The sequence below is a fragment of the Ranitomeya variabilis genome, chromosome 3, assembly GCF_051348905.1.
Source record: "Ranitomeya variabilis isolate aRanVar5 chromosome 3, aRanVar5.hap1, whole genome shotgun sequence".
Taxonomy (NCBI): domain Eukaryota; kingdom Metazoa; phylum Chordata; class Amphibia; order Anura; family Dendrobatidae; genus Ranitomeya; species Ranitomeya variabilis.
The window spans coordinates 713,378,999-713,395,490 of NC_135234.1; the positions used below are offsets into that span (position 1 = coordinate 713,378,999).

The following is a 16,492-nucleotide window of genomic DNA, read 5'->3' on the forward strand; positions in this document are numbered from 1 at the left end:
GGCTGCATCTTGTTTGCCCCCTGGTTTTGGCTCTATTGACTTGCGCCCTTTGAACCTGTGCTTGGAGGGTAAAGTGCAGCCGGTCTGTATTGGAAGGAGGAAGCTGGGAGACAATAAGCCCGGAGTATTGTGTGTGATCAGGTCGCTGCCCTCTCCTTATCTCACTTCACATGCAAATGGCAGCGAGGGGGGGCGCTCTCTGCCCCGTGACGTCACCGGCCCCGGGCTCTGCCATTACAGTGTGTGATCCTGGAGTGGCGGCCAATGAAGGCACCTGGAGCCGGGGCTGAGGGGCAGCGGAGCGGTATGCGGCGAGCTGGCACCGGCCTGCCACCATGTACGTGAGCTACCTGCTGGACAAGGACGGTGGCATGTACCCGGGACCTATGCGGGGCCACCCCGGGCTGCAGAACTTCCCCACTGCCCCCCAGTACCCTGACTATGGAGGCTATCATGGACTGAGCCTAGAGGGGGCTGCTCCTTCTGGATCCCCCGCCTGGATCACCCCTTATGGAGCGGCTAGAGAAGACTGGGGTCACACCGCCTACCCCACCGCACATACCCCTCTAAATCCCTCTCCGGGGGGCAGTTTGGGCTACAGCCCCGTGTCTGATTACCCCACTGGGCAGGTGCAGGGACCACCATGTGTTGGAGTGCTGCCAGCAGGGCATCAATCTCAGATCTCTCCGGGGATGGCAGATGGGCACCGGAGACACCACTACGACTGGATGAGGAAGCCAGCGACTCAGGGAACCACTGGTAAGAAGATGGACTAAATAGGTGTCATCCAGATACATCAGCCATGCAATAACTAGTACGATCTGGATCTGGGACAGCTGGGTGATCGGCTGTTATCATTGCTTCCCATGGGATTTGCCTCTCAGCTTTTCTGGGGTCCTCCAGAATTACAAAATCATTCATCCTTCCTATGGAATCCACTAGCTAATTAATCAAATGTGCCATTCAGGAATCCAGGAAAGCTGAGTAGCTATACTGGTTGTCAGATTCTCACTGGAATAACTGGAGATATGTATTATAGGATGACAGCAGAAGATATCTGGGAATTTAGGATATAAGGTGGAAAAAATATTTTCTTCAAAGTCAAAACTCATCTATATGAGACACTTAATGACTGATTGTTTCCAGTTATATTATAAGGTTTTTAGAACTAATTACTAATTTAGAAGATTAAAACAGAGGACTGTCCATACACGAGGGTCGGATCTACATTTGGGGATTTCCTTTTTCTGGGGATGGCTGTACCGCCTGTTATGTAATTGGTATATTTATTGGGAAATGATCAATCATGGTGGCATTCACATGTAACCAGTGAGGGCCATATTTCTGCTGTGGATACAATGACATGGGCATATATGATCTTACCTGTTACAGCCTGTGACATGTAATTGTGCCCTGAATAAATGCCACACCTATAGTGAAGATAAGAGCGTTCATTACAAAAATGACTAAAATGGATACATGAATGGCAATAGAATACATAATATAAATATCCATTCCATGAGTTTATTGTTTGGGCGCATTATTAGGTTACAATGGTGATATGTCAGGGCAATCCACTGTATAAACCTATATGTATATAAATACATGAACAATTATGGACAGTATATATGGATATGAATGCATAATCTCCACGGAACTTATAAGGTTAGTATGGAATCTTTTGCGCATAAAATGGTTATTCATGTCTAGGCACTGGAATGTTAGCAAAGTTTTATGGATAGCAAAGCAAAAAGTGGATGATTGATATAGGATTAAGGTTAGTATACAGTGAAAGGAAATTAATAAAGTCTATGGACATTATAGGTTTAGTAGTATTTTAGTTGAATGGACATTATAGAGGTAGTATTGATGCCTATGGACATTAGAGGGTTAGGGTTAACGTCAAAGTCTGGGAATATTATAGGGCTAGGATTACAATCTATTGAGATTGTAGGGCTAGGATTACAGTGTATGGACATTATAGGGCTAGGATTACAGTCTATGGACAATATAGGGATTGGGTTACAGTTTATGGACATTATAGGGCTAGGATTACAGTCTATGGACATTATAGGGATAGGATTACAGTGTATGGACATTATAGGGCTAGGATTACAGTCTATGGACATTATAGGGCTAGGATTACAGTCTATGGACATTATAGGCTAGGATTACAGTCTATAGACATTATAGGGCTAGGATTACAGTCTATGGACATTATAGGCTAGGATTACAGTCTATGGACAATATAGGGATAGGGTTACAGTTTATGGACATTATAGGGTTAGGATTACAATCTGTCAACATTATAGGCTAGGATTACAGTTTATGGACATTATAGGGCTAGGATTATAGTTTATGGACATTGTAGGGCTAGGATTACAGTCTATCGACATTATAGGGTTAGTGTTAAATATATGAACATTATAAGGTTAGGATTACAGTCAATTGGCATTATAGGCTATGATTACAGTCTATGAACATTATAAGTTGAGGATTACAGTCTAAGGACATTTATAGGGATAAGGTTGATATTAAATTCTATGTGCATAACATGGATATAACAGTATCAAATTCTCAGATCATGGTGCAGTGATTTCCCCTAGGGTCCAACAACCTTGCTAAGACTGTAGAAGGGAGGAGATTGAGGGGAAAGTTGAGGGGTCAGTGTAAAGTTTTCTTTTTCTGATGCCCTCCCATATGGAGGCGACAAAGTCAGGCGCCCTGTCCCTTGTCATGTAAATGTCCCCTTTTGAGCTGCAGACTGATTGCAGACAAGCAGGGACAGGACAGGGTGCAATTCTGCACTCACCCATCTGTCATTGGGGCACAGCTTTGATATACACCTTGCTGAAGCATTGTCCATTCTTGTGACCGGAAAGGACAGGATACATAGCAGTAAATTGCTATTTGTAGCACTGGGATTATACTCTGATCACTTCCCACCATGGAAATGCATTGGAGCACAGAATGTTCCCATGCATAATATATACAGATACTTGATAGATAGATAGATAGATAGATAGATAGATAGATAGATAGATAGATAGATAATAGATAGATATGGGGTGTGGATGATAGATAGATGATAGATAGATAGATAGATAGATAGATAGATAGATAGATAGATAGATAGATAATAGCTAGAATCCGACTATAAATAATCAAGTTAACTGCTGCATTGCTGGCATATTGTGATCCTGTGGTTGGTGGGAGCAGCCATGTCAGCTATGTGCTGCTGTTATCAGGCTCTTCTGTACTAGTATGAGGACTATCTGATCTACTAGTAGGTGTTTAATAAGCACCAGGCTATCTCAGGTCTGTACAAAGCACTACAAAGACCCCCTGTGCAGATACAAGCAGGATCAGAAGGGTCTAGGCAGTGCTAATGAATGGATGACACAGCCTCAGACAATCCACTACAAGCAGATCTTATCACAGAGAAGCCTTTCTAGCTTGTACATTGTCTTTGAATTACCCTATCTGAGCAAATGTCGGCTTGGACTTTCATCCTGCAGCCATTTCTATATGCGACATTTGAATAAATTAACCAAGAATTCAAGATATTGTGCTACAGAGCCTGACCCAGCCAGATGGAAGGTTATCAGCAGGCACAGGAGCATGGGAAGAAATGCTGCTGCCCTGCACGGAGAGCTTCATATCCACAGCCACCCCGGACTACAACCCTCATCATCATGTAAACCAGTGTGATAGCTTTCCAGCGTAATGCCACACAGATGTAACAGCCAGAAAAAATATTATATCTAGACATCAGTGGTTGATACTGCTGGGATTGTTAGTTCCAAAAAGAGAAGAAATGGAAGGGAAAAGCTGCTAAAATGACAAGTAACTGAGATCAAGTAACTGACAAGTAACTGAGATCCAGAAAGGCAAAAAAAAAAATAATAAAAAAAAAATCCACAAGTCAAATATAAAATATACGCACTCCAAGGAATATGCCACAAAGGGCTGCTGGGATTTGTAGTTCTACAAAACTAAAATAAAGGATTTGCAGATCCACAAACATCTATTCAGTTTAGTTTGGCATCAGTGATGTTACATTGTTACATGCACAGGGTGAACAGGCAGTTCACAATATATGTTACAGTATCTGTATATATATATGTATATATATATATATATATATATATATATATATATATATATATATATATAAATATATATATATATCTGTCAATTCCCAGGTGATCAGACCATACCTGAGCTACACAGAGAGTGCACCGTGTATTAGGGATGAAGCTGGAGGATCTGGACTCAGCAAATCCCATTTATCAAGCCCTCAGCACAATGTAAACGAGCGGTTTACTGGGTGGTAATTGTGCGTTTTACAGCAGCCATCATATTAACCGTGATTAGTTGTAATACGGCAGCCATTTCTATAGACAGGCTCTAACACCTCCACAAAGGAGCCAGGGCTCAGCGTGAAGAATGAGCTATTAATGAGCGTTATTCCGGGCTGCAGGGAGGGGGGACAAGAACCCGGGGCATCGTCTATACCGGGGACAGAGGGCTCAGCAGTCACTTTATAGAATAGGAATCCTTGTGATTGCAGTGATACAAATCCTAGCTGTAATTTGATTGTCATTTGTTATTAGTAACTGAATATAATGAAAATGATCATGAAAGACTAAAAGACTACTGCTACTAACCACAAGCAATATATATATACACACACACACACACACATAACAGTACAATTTACATAATTGACATACACATGTACATATAATAAAGTATATAAAATACTACAGATGATAACAATAAAAGAAACATTTCATATATATGTAATATGCAAAATATATGCAACATATATAATATTTTCATACTATTTATTAAGTATTAGCTTTTCAATCTTTACACGACTCTGATGAACATTCTTTCTTTCTTTCTTTCTTTCTTTCTTTCTTTCTTTCTTTCTTTCTTTCTTTCTTTCCTTCCTTCCTTCCTTGTTTATTTAACTTTTTTCTTATTTTCTTCCTTATTTCTTTTACTTTATCTTTCTTTCCTTACTTATTTTCTTTCTTTCCTTATCTATCTATCTATCTATCTATCTATCTATCTATCTATCTATCTATCTATCCATCTCTCCTTCCTTTATTATATTTTCAATTCTATTTATTTTTGTAGCCATTTATTCTAGATTTCCTCATTAAAATTTCCATAAACATGACTACCGACAATATACATTATTTCGGCAAAAATGTTACCAGGATCAACTACTGCATGATCTGTTGCGGATGAACATTAGTATATGCAGCCTAAGATTATATCAGATATTCGGGATCTGTTTGTAGGGTTTAATGTAGGTACCTGAAATCCTACAACCAGATCCCGAATATCTGATATCATTTATGTCATTTCCTTGGCTTATAATATTTCCCATTTTTGCATTCTGAAGAAATAATAATTAATAAACGAATTGTGTTGCAAATAACGGTCCATTCAATATATAATAGAATCAAAACTTTATAATAATGCATTTTCTCTAAAACTAAAGCTACATGAATGCGATTTAGAATTCTAAATGCCTAATGTGTAAAGGGACCCTCTATCTGTTATCTATCTATCTATCTATCTATCTATCTATCTATCTATCTATCTATCTATCTATCTGTCTATCTATACCATATCTATCTATCTATCTATCTATCTATCTATCTATCTATCTATCTATCTATCTGTCTATCTATCCCATATCTATCTATCTATCTATCTATCTATCTATCTATCTATCTATCTATCTATCTATCCCATATCTATCTATCTATCTATCTATCTATCTATCTATCTATCTATCTATCTATCTATCTATCTCTATCATCTATCTCTATCTATCTATCTATCTATTATCTATCTATCTATCTATCTATCTATCTATCTATCTATCTATATATCTATCTATCTCATATCTATCTGTCTATCTATCCCATATCTATCTATCTATCTATCTATCTATCTATCTATCTATCCCATATCTATCTATCTATCTATCTATCTATCTATCTATCTATCTATCTATCTATCTATCTATCTATCTATCTATCTATCACATGTGTTTTTTTTAAGTGGAATATATCTTTTCTTTCAGCAGGGGGTAAGACTCGGACAAAGGACAAATACCGGGTGGTGTACACCGACCACCAGCGGCTGGAGCTGGAGAAGGAGTTCCATTACAGCAGGTACATCACCATCAGAAGGAAAGCGGAGCTGGCTGTCAACCTGGGGCTCTCCGAACGACAGGTATGTGACCATGGCTGGGATTAATGTGCCATTAATGCCCTTGATAAGCCGGGGACAGGAGCTGAGTTATTAATGAGACCAGTGTCAGGGAGAGAGGACATTACATCTGCATTAATCAGACGGACCTGTCTGAGATTGCAGCAGAAAGCACATAGCAGAGCACTGACCACTAAGGAGAGGAAAGGGGCCACATCTGCTGGGAATCTCTCACTACACAGGGGTCTTATATGTATAGATAGATATATTAATATATTATACATACAGAGGTGCAATATATATATATATATATATATATATATATATATATATATATATATATATATATATATATATATATATACATTGTGTATATATATATAAGTTGATAGGTAATGATAGACATTATATATATATATATATATAATATTACTAAGTTATGTCTGTGTGCACATATAATGTCTGTTATCTGTTTTATATATATACATATATATATATATACACACACACACTATATATATATATATATATATATATATATATATATATATATATATATATATATATATACATGCTGTGGAAAAACTAATGTTTATTTGGCCCTGCCAACAAGTTTACATATATACAGTATATATATATATATATATATATATATATATATATATATATATATGTAAATGTATATATGATAGATAGATGTATATATATGTGTGTATATATAATATATGTATATATATCTATATGTACATATATGCACACATGTATATAAATGTATTTATTCACACATTTAATATTTATCATATATATGTATATATATGTGATACATAAATACTGTAGATAGATATGAACATAAAATAGAAAGAGGCAGCAAAAAATTGCAAAAAAGGGTGTACGTTTATTAGCCCTTATCTACTTGATAAAGGTTCTTTGTAACTGAATCGTCACCACACCACACGAGCTAATAAAAGTACACTATTTTTTGCAATTTGGAGCGCAGCTGGTTTATTGTTGGTGCTGCTCCACTTTTTTTCCCCATAGATGGATAGATATTGGCTATTTGTACAAAACAGTGAAATCCCATATGGCATAAACTTAATCTCTTTGAGTAATTTATAAAGACATTTCTATTTGTGGAATTGTTTTAACAGATTTTGTTACATTTTTATTATGGATTTGAGATAGCATAAAAGACTATTAAGAAATTTTGTATTAAAAAATCTGCTGTGTATAGAGGGTTTAACGGAAAGAATTTCTTTAGCAGAAAAAAAAATCCACATTATATGCACCCCCCCAAAAAACAAACTATTACTTAATAGAAAAGCTGTGCTACCATTCCCATGGCAAAGGAATTTCCCACCACTGATGTGTAATCAACATGGTGGTAAAAATATAAGTGATTACTGAATTCCCCTGTGGATCAACCCCAGTTTAATACATTTCCTTTTCTGCTACTATGGTGGTATCTGCCAAAAAAAGGGCTATGAGAGGTCATGTCTGAGTATGGGGAACACCTGTATGTCAGGTCTGGCCAGTCCAGCATGTTCTTCATTATTGCAGCTTACATGTCACACTTATTTTAATTATTATTATTTTTTTTTGTTTAAAGAAGGACCAAATTGTCTCATTTTGTTGCAAGTTGTGACCTAACTACCAATCTCAAGTATAGGAGGTTCCGTAAATGAGTTTTCATTTTTCATTCCCTATTAATAAAATGTCTACTTCAATGCTAAAACTATAGGTGTAACCTCTACTGTACTACATTGTTTGTTTTCAATGAACTTAATTTTTTTTAACAAATAAATGATTTAATGCTAGAAAAAAATAATAATCATTTAATTCAAGTATTTGAAAATATAAACAATAGAAATAGATTACAAATTATTTTTCTCATTTAACAAAATTATATGTGAATACTACACATAAAACCAAGCTCTTTGATACTAGCAGATTGTTAAAAACAAAATTGAAAACTTTAACAAAAAAAATCCACTTTTTCTATTCATTCCCATTTTAGAGCAATTCTTTTTACTGCTCTGTGATATAGTTGAAGCAGATTTTCAATATTGGTGATAGAAAAAAAAATATTTTGAAAAACATAAATGGTAAAATGCACTGATCGACTCATAAACATTGACAAATTCCAGTGTTCAGTTTTATTTTAGTTTGCTTTAATGCCTTTTCATATCTGTAAGTCACACTTATCCAAGATTTTAGAAAATCCAATTCCTAACTATAATTACTCTTAAGCATTGGTTATTGTAGCAATATGTTCATGTGCAATTCTGAGACGCACCAATATTATTCTCACTCTACTCCTTCTCTTTGCTAGAATATAATCTAATGTACTGCTTAAAATGTACATATAAAGGGAAAAGAGGCAATTTAACTTACATTTCAGAAATTGTATCTATTTACATTTTATTTACTTTATTTTTTATGAAAAACTCAAAACAATAAAAAAGTTCCAGGACTAAAGTACCATGTAATAATATAATAATCACAAAATAATAATAATAATAATAATAATAATAATAATAACAATATTATTTTATTAAATATTGATGAAAAAGCATATATGTATCCAACATAACAAACAAAAAGCTATATTGGTCGGTGCGCCAAAAGGAAGCCCCCATAGTAAACAGGAAGCAATCATTATACACAGGCAATATATTTATTGTTAAACCTATAATAATGACTACAATTAAGATATTATCAAAAAATGTTTAATAATTCAAAAGTTAATTATAATACAATATACAGAATAAATGTTAACTAAAAAGTGGTTAGATCATTTATGATTTATAAGGGGATAACAGATGAATTGGTCAGAATCACATGTATATCAGTTACAGTTGTAAATATATATGTCGCCTCCAACATTCTCATATTTTGCTGAGTAGGGTATTAATATAAATAGAGATAGATTCGGTTATTGTATACAAATCCTTTTCTTTCAGAGACACATAATTGTGATAACATTGCATAGTGCTAATAGCTCCATGTCATATATGTGGGAAGTGCATTAATGTGTCAAAAAAAAAAATATATAATGTACATACAATGCATGTTGTATTTAAAGTGCAGTGTGCTTTTAGGTAAAAGATTAATAAACAGGGCTGGCAAATTAATATACATTAAAGATATGGCCAAAGAATATGTGTACAAATTCAGTAGAGTAGCAAAGTCATCCCAGATTCCTCATTGCTTCTTCCAAGGGACGGATGTGCACGACAATATATGCAAAAAAATAAAATAACAATAATAATTATTATCCATATGGTTAATAGGAAAGAGTAATATCAAGAATATATATATAATACAGACTTGTTCGGATTGGAGGGTTATAGAAATGATACGTCCCACAAAGTGCAGATCATGAGAAACAAAAACATAAATCCAGCTTGGAGAGCATGTAATCTTATTTATTCAGGTAAGAACAAAGTGAAGGACATAAAATAAAATGCACTTTATGTGAGTTATTCTGCCGGGAATCCTTTTTTTCTGCCACTCTCCCCCAATCTAAACTAAATAAATTTAGTACTTCCGAAATTTTAACAAGTCAATATGAAATTCCTATTTTATTCTACCACCAACACTATACAGCAGATCCAGCAATCTGACCAGTGCTATATACCTCCATCCAGGTGCAGACATACCTGGAAAGGATGAACAGTAGAAATTCCGGGGAGATGACATTACTTTCTTTGCCTTTAACAAAATATCCAACTTTCATACATAATACCTCCGATATTATTTCCAGTTGGAGGGTGTAAATGTGGGTCTATAGCGGATGTGATATTACTAGCTGATAGAGTTGAGCAAATTTGTTCGGATTCGGATCCAAATAGGAACGGCTCGGAACGGCATCGAATATCGTTTTTGCAATATTCGTCGAACACAGCCGATCGTCATTAGAATCAATGGGAGTAGAATTTACCGAATATGTTCGTAAGTGATCATCAAACATACATTCGGCATGAATAGGGTACCAATATGGCACGAATATGGCAAATTCAGATTTGGCGACCAAATCCAAACAAATTCCAAACAAACTCTACTAGTTGATAGGGGCAAGGTAGAAAGGTAACATGCCTCATATAAACCAGAAGGTATTCATATGTAGACTTATAAATCAGTGAACCCAAAATGTTTCTTCCTTGCAGGTGAAGATCTGGTTCCAGAACAGAAGAGCCAAAGAAAGAAAAATCAACAAGAAGAGGATTCAGCAAACTCAGAATGGGCCGAATGATGAAGACCCTCTCAGCCCAGAACCCTCTTTGAGTCACATAATGCCCCTGCCTGGCACCATTGTGGGCACAATGGCAAATTCTGTTGCTCAGTGAAGTCGACATCTATAACTTTTTAACTATAAAGCCAAATAAGTCCACCATGCGCCACTCTGGACTGTTAGACACGGCGAGGACGTTCAGAGCCTGCCGACTGACTATAAGTGGCATTACGGAGGATAGACTCTGATGAGAAGGACGAGGGCAGCCTCATGAGAGCGTAAAGGAGCACTGCATGGATGTCCAGAGCACCCTTACATGGGAGACTAAAGAAGCACTGTGTGCATGTCCAAAGAACCCACTATCTCCTCCAAAAACTTTTGTTTGTTTTTTTAAAGTAGGAATCATTTTTCTAAGGCTATAAAGGTTTAGGAGCTCGAGTCGAAATTATAGGGTTAATTTTAATATATTGTCTGAAAAATAATAATTAAAAAAAAAAAAGACTGTCTTCATTGATAATTCTCAGGGATGATATGTGTTTACTTCAAGGTCTAAACGCTATAAAATATTTCATTGGAAGAAGGAAAATGTTTACTGGCCCGAAGAGCAGTATTGCTTGGAGCGTTCTTTAGATGTCAATGGTTTCGCTTATTTAAGCCCTTTGATTCCAAGCACTGTTTGGGGAAAATATATATAAAAAAATGAGTTTACAAGTCTTGGGTGAGGGATCTATAATTATTTGGAATCTTATGATGACCACAAAGGCAGTGATTGAAAATTTGCAGTAAAGGGATGGTCTAAACCTTAGGCTATGAACAATCTATTGGCCAGATTCGCAAAAGCGCCACTCGAGTTGGGTTGAGCCTGCCATGCAATCCATTTTATTATAGCACATTTTACATCAATTCAACTAGAATTCACTGTCTTAGATTGGTTTTTGTTTTTTTTCATCAACAATGAACCAAATTTTACATACATGAATGTTGCATTTTTATCTCCTCTTCTCCGGCATTGAGGGAAAGAAGGTGCTGCATCTCCTGTTGAATCCAGCCAGATGATCCATTGTGACCCTTGTTTTGTACAAATGCCCCCGCTGATTGCTAACATAAATATAATTGTACAACGTTTTGTATTTTAAATTATTTGCACCTATTTCAGGGAAGATGATGTAATAAACCATTTTTCTGATGAGGAATGTTTGTTTTCATGTATAAATTAATAACAGAGGCAACTTATGTTGGTTTTTTTTTGCTTGTAGACTGACCTGTCATGTTGAAAATGGTGTCTGATCTGCAGGAAGGGGGTTATAGAGCAGGAGGAGGTGAGCAGATTGATAGACATTATTATGGGAAACGTTTTAGTATAACTTGTATTATATTAAGGGGTGTAAGGACTGCAGTCGCAGAGGTGGCCATACTACAACACGGATGACTATGGGCTATGCAATATATCATATGAAGAATATGTGCTGTGTATTAGACTAATATAGAGGACTATGGGCTGTGCAGAATATTATATGGAGGACTTTGGGCTGTGCATTATACCATATGGAGTACTATGGGCTGTGCATTATACTATATGAAATACTATGGACTGTGCATTATGCTATATGGAGTACTATGGGCTGTACATTATACTACATGGAGGATTATGGGCTGTGCATTATACTATATGGATTGCTATGGGCTGTGCATTATACTATATGGAGCACTGTCTGCTGTGCATTATACTATATGGAGTACTATGGGCTGTGCATTATACTATATGGACTACTATGGGCTGTGCATTATACTATATGGAGTACTATGGGTTGTGCATTATACTATACTAGATAGTGGCCCGATTCTAATGCATCGGGTATTCTAGAATATGCATGTCCCCGTAGTATATGGACAATGATGATTCCAGAATTCGCGGCAGACTGTGCCCGTCGCTGATTGGTCGAGGCAACCTTTATGACATCATCGTCGACATGGCAACCATTATGACATCTACGTCGATACTGTGCCCGTCGCTGATTGGTCGAGGCCTGGCGGCAGACTGTGCCCGTCGCTGATTGGTCGAGGCAACCTTTATGACATCATCGTCGCCATGCTGTGTCCGTCTCTGATTGGTCGAGGCTTGGCGGCCTCGACCAATCAGAGACGCAGGATTTCCAGGACAGACAGGCAGACAGACAGAAAGACAGACAGACAGACAGACGGAAAAACCCTTAGACAATTATATATATAGATGGAGGAAGACTTTGGGCTGTGCCTTATACTATATGGAGTATTATGGGCTGTGTATTACACTATATGGAATACTATAGGCTGTGCATTATACTATATGGAGGACTATGGGTTGTGCATTATACTATATGGAGTACTATGGGCTGTGCATTATACTATATGGAGTACTATGGGCTATGAATTATACTATATGAAGTACTATGGGCTGTGCATTATACTATATGGAGGACTATACTTCATAGATGACTATGTTCTATGCATTATACTTTATGGAGGACTATACTACATAGATGACTATGTTCTATGCATTATACTATATGGAGGACTATGGGCTGTGTATTATATTATATGAAGGATATGGGCTGTGTATTATACTAATATAAAGGAATATGGGCTGTGCATTATATAAGGAGGTGCATTTTACTATAATGAGGACCATGGAGAGTCCATTATACTATATAGAGAACTATATAGAGTGCATTATACTTCTGCTATGGGTCCCCATGACTTCTTTGTACACCCCTGGCGAGTAAAATTGTTTATTTTTTCTATACATTAAAGAACAGCGCAGAATGGGGGACATATAGCAGGATGGGGAAAATACACTGCTCAAAAAAATACAGGGAACACTAAAATCCCACATTCTAGATATCACTGAATGAAATATTCCAGTTGTAAATCTTTATTCATTGCATAGTGGAATGTGTTCCTAACAATAAAACCTAAAAATGATCAACGTAAATCAGAACTAATATCCCATGAAGGTCTGGAGTTGGAATGATGCTCAAAATCAAAGTGGAAAATGAAGTTACAGGCTTATCCAACTTCAGTGGAAATGCCTCATGACAAGGAAAAGATTCTCAGTATTGTGTGTGGCCTCCACATGCCTGTATGACCTCACTACTGTACAACGCTTGGGCATGCTCCTGATGAGGTAGCGAATGGTCTCCTGAGGGATCTCCTCCCAGATCTGGAATAAAACATCCACCAACTCCTGGACAGTCTGTGGTGCAACGTGATGTTGGTGGAAGGAGCGAGACATGATGTTCCAGATGTGCTCAATCTGATTCAGGTCTTGGGAACAGGTGGGCCAGTCCATAGCTTCAATGCCTTCATCTTGCAGGAACTGCTGACACACTCCAGCCATATGAGGTCTGGCATTGTCCTGCATTAGGAGGAACCCGGGGCCAACCGCACCAGCATATGGTCTCACATGGGGACTGAGGATCTCATCTCAGTAACTAATGGCAGTCAGGCTACCTCTGGCGAGCACATGGAGGGCTGTGCGGCCCTCCAAAGAAATGCCACCCACACCATTACTGACTAACTGTCAAACCGGTCATGCTAAAAGATGTTGCAGGCAGCAGATTGCTCTCCACGGCGTCTCCAGACTCTGTCATGTCTGTCACATGTGCTCAGTGTAAACCTGCTTTCATCTGTGAAGAACACAGGGCGTCATTGGCGAATTTGCCAATCCTGGTGTTCTGTGGACGTCGGGCACTAAGACCACCCTCATGGAGTCGGTTTCTAACCATTTGTGCAGACACATGCACATTTGTGGCTTGCTGGAGATCATTTTGCAGGGCTCTGGCAGTGCTCCTCCTGTTCCTCTTTACACAAAGGCTGAGGTAGCGATCCTGCTGCTGGGTTGTTGCCCTCCTACGGCCCCCTCCACGTCTCCTGGTGTACTGGTAGCGCCTCCAGCCTCTGGACGCTACGCTGACAGACACAGCAAAACTTCTTGCCACAGCTCGCATTGATGTGCCATCCTCGATGAGCTGCACTACCTGACCACTTGTGTGGGTTGTAGAATCTGTCTCATGCTACCACGAGTGTGAAAGCACAACCAACATTCAAAAGTGACCAAAACATCAGCCAGAAAGCATTGGTACTGAGATGTGGTCTGTGGTCCCCACCTGCAGAACCACTCCTTTATTGAGGGTGTCTTGATAATTGCCAATAATTTCCATCTGTTGTCTATTCCATTTGCACAACAGCATGTGAAATTGATTGTCAATCAGTGTTGCTTCCTAAGTGGACAGTTTGATTTCACAGAAGTTTGATTTACCTGGAGTTAGATTCTGTTGTTTAAGCGTTCCCTTCATTTTTTGAGAAGTGTATATACCAGTATAGGGCCCAGGAAAAGGGACATATACCAAGATGGGGGATATATGTACTAGGATGAGGCCAGGATGCGGGACACATATACCAGGACGGAGGATATACAGTATATATAAGTGTGTATATATATATATATATATATATATATATATATTCAGGATGAATCTTGCATTGGGGCCCATCAGATTCTAGTTATGCCACTGATCATAGTCATTGAAATCTGGTGCTTGTACATATATGAGTCGAGTGGGCGGTTCTACAGTGATAGACAGTATTTTCGGGTATGACTGTGCATGCAGAGATAGCTGTCAATCACTGAGTATGACCACCCACTGGACTCATATTTACTAACATCAGGGATTTGAATGAATGCAATACAGGTAATTCTGAATCTTTTCCAACAAATCTATATACAATTTTGCTCACCTTCTCCTCTTTACCATGCTGTTCACAGTTCAGACGTGACAAGTTCCCTTTAATGTTTGGAGGGACTTGCTGGGCTCATTTAAATAGGATCTGTCACGAGATATCACAATACAAACTGAATATGTTAAACAAATCTTGCAATAGCTGATTGTGGCTGTACATACATTGACAAGCAAAAAGGGTAACAATGTTTTGAACTTTTGACTTTCAAGCTCCATATCTCACCATCCACTTCTGCTTTGACCATGAGACTACCATCATTTTATAGACAATCATCTTGACTAACTCATACATAAATGTGACTTGTAACTATTTAGCATATGATTAGTTATGCAGATTCTTGTCATGTCACTGCATTCTTACTATTTTGCTCCTGGTGGTGAAAAAATATTTTTCTTCCTCTATACTACAAATTACAACCTGTTCTCATATTCTCTAACAACTCAGTGTGTTATTAGGTTGATTCCTAAGTGAAAGGTCACTGATTTGAATCAAGGAGCAGCCATTAAGGTTTCCCAAGAAAGAGAAACAGCATCATCCAGCTCATCAATGGCGGTCTCAGCCAAAAAAATTGCCAAATTGCATCATGTGAGCGCCATGACATTTGAAGAATACGAAATGAAGTCTGTCCATCCATGCAAATGCCAAGAGATGGACATCCAGGAAAAATATCGGAGTCAACAAGTCGGTTTATCAGTTCTGGAGAGACAAACACAGCAATGGACGTGGTCGTAAGAGTGAGATTACAGACGTCCATGCAAGCACCGTATGACGCACATTACACAAGTCTGGTATAGTGGCCTGAAAAAAGTGAAGAAGCCTCAACTTCAATATCATCATAAAAAGCGTTGGCTTGAGTTTACATAAAAGTACGAAAAGTGGACAGCAGAACATTGGAACAGGTGATTTGGAGCGATGAGATGAAAGTCGATAAACTAGGGTCTGATAGATGCAATTGGTTCTGAAAGATGTAAGGAAATACGGAGCTAACGGATCGAGAAATTGAAGGGAATGTCAAGGTCGTTGGTGGAAACCTGATGATATGGGGTTGTTTCACAGCCAACGCATTGGATACTTGACTAGGATCGATGGGCTCAATGTTGAGCTATATGTGAGTATCCTACAAGACAAACTACTTTGTACACTCAAGTATTATGGGTATGAAAATAACAACATAGTGTTCCAACAAGACAACAAACAGAATCATACATCCAGATGTATGTAAGAAATGGTTCAATGACAATGAAG

The 16,492-nt window shown here is 37.7% G+C and overlaps 1 protein-coding gene across 1 annotated transcript; it reads left to right on the forward strand.

The window, feature by feature from the left end:
* The first annotated feature begins 213 nt into the window (after positions 1-213).
* Positions 214-11,695, forward strand: CDX2 (caudal type homeobox 2). Its single transcript, XM_077298281.1, has 3 exons — positions 214-759; positions 6,110-6,261; positions 10,404-11,695. Exons 1-3 carry the CDS (start codon positions 336-338, stop codon positions 10,581-10,583), a joined length of 756 nt encoding a protein of 251 aa, XP_077154396.1. The 5' UTR covers positions 214-335; the 3' UTR covers positions 10,584-11,695.
* The last annotated feature ends 4,797 nt before the right edge of the window (positions 11,696-16,492 follow it).